The sequence below is a fragment of the Anarrhichthys ocellatus genome, unplaced genomic scaffold, assembly GCF_004355925.1.
Source record: "Anarrhichthys ocellatus isolate YVR2014 unplaced genomic scaffold, GSC_Weel_1.0 scaffold1498, whole genome shotgun sequence".
Taxonomy (NCBI): domain Eukaryota; kingdom Metazoa; phylum Chordata; class Actinopteri; order Perciformes; family Anarhichadidae; genus Anarrhichthys; species Anarrhichthys ocellatus.
In genome coordinates, this window is record NW_022281472.1 from 268 (window position 1) to 8,018 (window position 7,751).

Sequence of the window (7,751 nt, forward strand, 5' to 3'; positions counted from 1 at the left end):
ATGTGTGTGTATGTGTGTATATATGTATATGTGTGTGTATGTATATGTATATATGTATGTGTATATATATATGTGTATGTATGTGTATGTATATGTGTATATGTGTGTATATGTGTATATGTATATATGTGTGTATATATGTGTATATATATATATATATGGCACTAAATGGCGCAAGTTAGATATTATTGTAATGTTCCGGACCTTTGCCCGAGGAGATTTACTCAATCTGGACCTTTTGGAATTTTAATTGAATACCCCTGATCTAGGAGGTCCGGCTCGGTGTTGACGAAGACAGCCAACTGATGATTTAGGAGATCTAGCAGGCCGTCGTCAGGCATGGCCAACTGAGGTTCTAGATGATCTGGCAGGGTGTCGGTGTAGATGGTCGCCTAGGTTTCAAGCTGGATGTTGGCAAGCACGTCCAGCTAGGGTTCTGTGGCACTGGTCAGCTAAGAAAGCCTTCCACCAGTATATTGCAAACTAAGAATCCTGCTTCCAGGATGTAGAGAAAGCAATACCCTCCTCCCTGCTTCTTCCCCCTTATTGGGATATAAATTTAAAGCACTCTGTCATTATGTGGTTTCCTGTCACTTCAACGCAGCTTTCCCTACGCACAAAAATAATACTGAATTAGGGCTGTGAGGGCAAACAGGCCAGATGGTTGTTTCCCCAGAGCTGCAATAAAATCTCTTTAGCTGCTGAGGATGAACCTGTCTGCACTGGTTCTATTATTATATAGAGTTAAAGTGATTAACTCTGAATAGGTGAAAACCACCATTTTCTTCAATCTTGAGGTTTATCAGCTGTAATGCATCAGGTAGCCGGAGATAAAAAAATAAATAAAAAAGATTATCCACAGCCATGCAGACATGCGTCCAAAGGAAGCTTAGACATACTGATTCGCATCATGTTCAAGGTGTGTTTATTGTTATTCTACAACACAGGTTGCACAAGGAAATGCAAGTTGTATTCCCTTGCTACACAAGAAAATATATTAGAACAGAACTATTTTTATGATGGAGTATGGAGGATGACTTGAGGTGTCAAACTACATTAAACTGTGTCAACCCTACAAATATAGGAATGAAACACGCACACAAATGCAGGAAATATATCAATTTATGCAGAAAAAAAAGCAGTGGCATCAATTATTACAATATTTTAGAGCTCCCCCTATATCACTCGAATGAGACTTTGTGGGGTGCTCATGTCTCTTTCAGGGGAGCTAAACTCCCCATTGCTGCCTGGTACTACTAACCATACTGTACCTACTACTTTTAAAATGACAGCATTATTTAGATGGAGCAATTGACACGGGCAGTCTAGGCCGTTCAATTGTCACTCCGAGCACCAATGTGCACTTTGGTTTCGTTTTGACTGCTGTGAAAGTAGAGTACCTAGGTACGCAGCATTCTTTATTTCTTGACACAATTGCGTTATTATTGTATTATGTCTAGCTATCAAAACATAAATCTGTTGAGGGAACACATGCAGAATAAGATACTGTGAATCAAGCAATTGAACAAATATACCATTCCAAAGAACTCATAGTATGGGCCCACAATCTAGAGATCACAGGTGTGCCCATCTCTCCTCTTTCAGTAGTTTGCTGCTCCATATTCCATGTGACACAGTTAGCTGTCAGGTTTTGGCTGTTCACACACCGTGCAAGGCGAGGCAAGCCACAGTGGGGTGGCAGCGAGTGGTGGTGGTGGTGAGAGGAAATACTTAGGCCATGCAACAGTCCTTTATAGAAAGTAATAACCCCACTCACAGATGTTTGCATGACACTGCCAAGCTCAGGGAAATGTCACATTTTACAGTCTGTGTGTGTGTGTGTGTAACAAATAAACTTAAAGTACTTCCAGATCATGCTCAAAATTATGTTATGTGCTATTTGGGCTTTATTTTTGTAGTTCTGGCCATCAGTTCTGTCAAATATGATAATATTGTATACCCACAAGTGTTACTGCTTGGATATCAGAACAAGGTGACATCACCAAAAATCTGTCCAAAAAGATGGTATAGTGGCGTCTTGGTCGGAGGATATGCTGTGGCTTAGAAATCTCTGAAGCGCGTTAAACACCACCAATTTATAAATTCCTAAATCAATTATCATGGAGAGTAAGGCTATCATAACTGATATAACTGATAGCCAGAGCTACGAAAATGAAACCCAACTTGTAATAAGCTGTTTAATTCTGCTAACCAATGATGACTTGTACTGGACTCTTTGGACACACCCACTTTAAGCCACAATGATTTAGCTGTTGGTCAGAAACTGTGGTGGTCAGAATAACTCTATAAATATAAACTGCGTAATGACTGCAAATATCAAGTGCCATTAAAATAAGTTGTTACCTCATAAACATGTATTAGGTCTGGGCAGTGTTGCATGAATGACATTATGGCTTTACCATTCATAAAACATTTGCCTTATTTTAGCAAAGGGACTTTTTTATGCCTCTGCGCCCGTCTGTCCGTCAATCCGGTTCATTCTCGTCAACAATGTATCTTGGAGTGATTGGAATTTGGTTGTCAAAGGTCACTGTGACCTCACAAGACACGTGTTTTGCCATAACTCAAGAATTATTACGTCAATTTCACACAAATGTCTAATAGGATCAAATTATGTAGGGATGACATTTTGGACAGACATGGATGTAAACTGAAACATGAATGGCTGGCAGAGGCATACAACCACTATGCGGTAAATTGTGTTCACACATGTCACACTGAAACTTGATCAAACTGTAAACATCACTTCCTGGCTTTATCAACCAAAGTTGAATTATTAAAGATCACTCAATACTGCCATTGGACTGTATATCAATATAATATTGACCAATTATGATATGCCACTCTCACCCTGTGTTTACCTAAAGTGTTCAGCCCTAGAGCACTGTCTAGCAGTCGGACTACAAATCACACCCCTCACTGCTTCCACAGTGTGTCTTAAGACATTGCAGTCAGTTGTAACACAAGCAGCTTGTTCGTTATTCTTAAAAAATGTTTTGAAATTAAGTTATATAAAATAACTTATTTATTAATTTACTGCATTTAGTACATTATTTATCTACTGTTTAGCAACTGAAATGCTGGGCAAAAATTGCTTGACCTTTTGCATTCTGCTTATGTGATGTCGTTGTTTCATTGTTTGGGTTTTTTCAGATATAGATGAGTGCCAGGATCAGCGGGTCTGTACCAGAGGCCACTGCCAGAACACTGAAGGCTCCTTTATCTGTCAGTGTGGGCTAGGCTTCAGAGTGTCTCCAGCTGGAGACCATTGTGATGGTATGATATACAGTACTAGCACTACTGTACACACATTATCAGGACCATGCAATATTAGTAAGAATGACAAATTGTAATTATTGAGTAATTTTTCAAAAAAAGAGTTACACCGTGCTTTGTAAAATCAGGCTTTCACACCTGTAGTTGGTGTGTTACCATTGTTGAAATATGATCTTGAATAAATATAGGCTACAGGTTCTACCCATCATACATTTCCATAATTTGGTGCTACCAGTAACTATTTAAGATTCAATTTGTAATTGTACTTTCTGATTATGTTAGTAATGACAACCATCCCTTAAAGAATTTCATTCTCTAAATATCTGTTTCAACAATCTTTTCAAAATGCTTATAAGACTGATGTGTGTTTATTCCAGATGTGGATGAGTGTTTAGAAGAATCCAGGCCCTGTGAGGCTGTAGGGGAGTGTGTTAACAACATGGGCTCCTACACCTGTACCTGCCCCCAGGGATACCGACAGATCAACGGCACCAGCTGCAGAGGTGAGTGCCGGAGCAGGGCTATATCTTCTGACCACCAGTTTCCGATCCCGGATTTAGATGTTACACACACACCTCTAAGTGGATTTCTGTCTCTCTCCTCCCAGATGTTGATGAATGTATGGATGAACCAGAGCTTTGTTCGCCCCACGGAGAGTGTCTCAACACAGAGGGGTCCTATCTCTGTGTGTGTGAGAGTGGATTCACTGCCAGCCTTGACACGCCCTCCTGTGATGGTAAGATGCACTACAAAGAAGAGAAACACACACGGACATACACACACACACACACACACATGTGATGGGGTTTCATTCATTAGAACTTGCTTTTGAAACATATTAATGTGATGCAGTTTTTAACAAACAGGAGATAATTGTGCATTTGTTGGGGACTATTTTCAATGGTGTATTCATCCACATTTGGTGTTCTATTATATGTGGCAACAGGACGGTGTATGAGGGATTGAGTTCAAATAAACTGCAATGTGTGTGTTCATGGTGATGAAGGAACATGCCACCCACTTCAATAGTGAGGCTCATTGATGTGTTTTAGCCATGCTTCTGGCATGGCTCTATGGATTGCAATGTCAGACAAGTATTGGATGGAATACCATGTTACAGGCATTCATGGTGTCCAGAGGATGAATCCTACTGACTTTAGTGATCCCCTTACTAATCCTCTAGTGCCACCATGAGGTTGACTTTTAAAGTTTTGAGTGAAATGTCTAAACAACTGTTGGATGGATTTAATTGCACACATTCATGGTCTCCACAGGATGAATCATAATGCCTTTAGCGATAGTCTGACTTTTTTTGCACTCCCATCATCAGGTCAAAATTTCTATTTGTCAGATATTTAATTTGTGAGCCAATAGATGCAACAAAAAAAAAGACAGACATCAGCCTTAGCTGCAGTTTGTGTTTAGTGCTAAATGTTACCATGCTAACACCATAAACAAAGATGGTGAACATGATAAACATGAACTTGCTAAACATCAGTCATCGTGAGCATGTTTGTATGTTGTGTTATAATTAAGCTCAAAGCACTGTACAGTACAGGCCCACAGAGCTGCTATAGCATGGCTGAACCCTTAGCATTTGGACAACAATGACAATACTTAAGATAATAATCAGTAGAATACATTCACTTTTGGTTTTGGTCTTTTCAAGGGGTTTGTCATCATAAGAAAAATGTATAAAATTGACAGTCTCAACCCTTCAAAACTTTGTTGGTTTAGAAGTCTGAGAGTAACCACTCACTTGCTTGTTACATACCAGCCTTCTTTGAAATTCAGTCGAGTCCTCACCCAGGATGATGTCAGTGTAAAGCTGGCAGTATGCTTCCCCTGAATGCTTGTTCTCTCGATGAATGCTGGCTTTTCACTTCACCTTCCAGTGTGTTGGACAGCTATAGACCTTTCTGACATCGTCAGACAACATGTCATAAGACAAGTTGAGACATTGAATTCAGCATTGTAACATTCAAATGACTCTGTATGGTTTGTCCCTTTTGACTTGTAGTATAGTATGAATATATTGGTTGTAGGAGGACTTCCCTACTACCTTGTTATTACCTAGAGTCATACTGCGAAGTTAAATATGAGAGTCATTTATATGTTCTCTGTACAAAGAGGACTTAATTGCCTGATTTATCTCAGGTTGAAGGACTGAGCTGGTGCTGTGATAAATGTTTCAACATGATCCTTTATTAAACACACCAGTACTTTTACATTGTATTATAGATACGTGCTGCTTCAATATCAACACTGAAGAAAATGTTTGCAAATGAAAAGCAGTATTCAAGTATTCATTTACATAGCTTTCCTTGTTCAAAATATACACCCACATAGTAGAAGGTTCATTCTATTCTTTTCTAACCTTTGTCATTATCTGCATCCTTGTGTCCATCCCTCCATTGCTTCCCTCAATATCACACTTTGTCACCGCCTCTTAAACAAGAGAGAAATATCTGAAAAAAGTCTTTGAGTTCTTTCACATTCATGCCGCCCCTATTTTCTCCAACATGGCAGAAGTCTTGGCCCCTGTGCCAGAGCTGTTTTAATGTAATTTCCTGCCAAAGAAAAAACAGAGTGAAAAGAAAAGAAATGAGAGGAGAAGAAACAGACGGGAGCCTTTGAGCTAGCTGTCTAGACAAGGAGGGGTATGTGTTGCTCTCTGCCTGATTTATGTGGGGGGGGAAGAGAGTGTGTGTGTGTGTGTGTGTGTGTGTGTGTGTTAATGAAATAGTTAGTTCATGTCTCATTTACAACTTTTTACAGCAGCTGCTTCAATCCAGAAGCATTTTGTTTAATCCACTGCATTGAATTTTCACATTTCATGTCACTGCCCTGATTTGTCTGGAAAACACAGGAGACGTGTGTATTCCTGAGCGTGAGTCTCAATCTGCAAACATTAGCATTTATTTCTGAAGCAGATGTTCATACATCAAAGTTCAATTTAAGTGTCTTACAATGAAAACATCTAGAATAAAATAAGATGTTAGAGAGACAGATAATTGAGAGGCTGTTTTCCTTTCCTGTTCAAAAGGAAAGGATGGAACAAATTAAGAGGGAAACTAAAAATCAAATCAAGGAAAAAGCATTTGCTATGTCTTGGCTTTGTTTGTTTGTTCTACAGATATTGATGAGTGTGGACTCAATGAGACACTGTGTGGCCCTCGTGGCTTCTGTGAGAACAGACTGGGTTCCTTCCAATGCCTCTGTGAGCAGGGCTACCAGGAGTCCCAGGATAGCCAAGACTGTGTGGGTAAGTGTTGAACATTTGGTATGAGGATATTAAGCTGGACCTATTGTAGTTTATTGTATTATATGGTATTTGCATGTGAATACAATCAGAACCCCACATAAACTTTGAATCGCATGCTTACAGTCAAGTTCTAGCTTAGTGTATTAGTTTGCAAACAAGCAGCAACATTCTACAGTACATCTCAGAAAATAAAACACGAATTTTCCAGCCTTGCATTTCTCACTACATTCATTCACTACTTGATTTGTCAAATACGATGTCTACATTTCCTGTCTATAACAAAGCCGTGTCCTTCTCTGATTTATGGATGTTGGGATAACTTGCACTAATGAAGCAGCATGCTGGTACTGATACCTTAAAACCATTTCAGACATTTTGGTGAGGCTTTGACCACCAAAATGGTGGTGGGCCTTGCACTGCCATGAGGGTTGAGCTTAGATTAAGCGGGGACACTAAGCTCCTCTGCTGCTGCCTCACGGGATGGAGCTGGGGAGACTTTGGTGGGATCATTATGACCTGCAAGGAGAGGGTCACGCAACAGACGTTGGTTAGACATTTTTTGGTAGCCTGGCTAGTTACCCTATTAAAAGGTTCACTCCAAGATGGCGGCGCATGCAGTTTACCTAAATTCCACCAGCATGTCTGCACCCCCACTGACAGCCTGTGCATTAAGTTGCCCTTGTGTGCAGGATTGTTTTCAGCTTGTGTCTCCAAAAAATCTCCAATAACTCCAGAACGTTGCAAAAACCAAAAGTACACCAATCACTGGCCTTAAAATGATTTGTATTGTATAACATATTGAAAAATGCATCTCAAGCACGTTCTTTTTTTTAATTATTAATGATTTTTTAGAACACTTTATTTTACAATGAGATGGAATGTTTTGCAACTTTGTCTTTGAGAAATAGAGCCATGTTGTGTTACAAAAGGTACATTGATATTCAAAAATTTCAATATTTTGCGATTGAATTGTTGAAATTGTATTCATCCACCACGTGATTAGACACTCTTTCTGATGAAAATGTAAACTTAATAAATATTAATAAAAAATATGAATAGAAATTCCTGTGCCAATTTCATGTCAACTTTTACAGAGGAGCAACAGAAAGCATCCTGACTGGAAACATTACAAACTGTCATGGGAAGTGCACGGTCCAGTGAGCCTGCCAGTGAGCTATTTCCTTTTATG

At 39.4% G+C, this 7,751-nt stretch overlaps 1 protein-coding gene across 1 annotated transcript; it reads left to right on the forward strand.

Annotated features, from left to right (window-relative positions):
* Positions 1-209: 209 nt before the first annotated feature.
* LOC116377649 (latent-transforming growth factor beta-binding protein 1-like) lies at positions 210-7,053 on the forward strand. The gene is made up of 4 exons (XM_031839329.1): positions 210-3,297; positions 3,675-3,800; positions 3,905-4,033; positions 6,434-7,053. Exons 2-4 carry the CDS (start codon positions 3,737-3,739, stop codon positions 6,571-6,573), a joined length of 333 nt encoding a protein of 110 aa, XP_031695189.1. The 5' UTR covers positions 210-3,297; positions 3,675-3,736; the 3' UTR covers positions 6,574-7,053.
* The last annotated feature ends 698 nt before the right edge of the window (positions 7,054-7,751 follow it).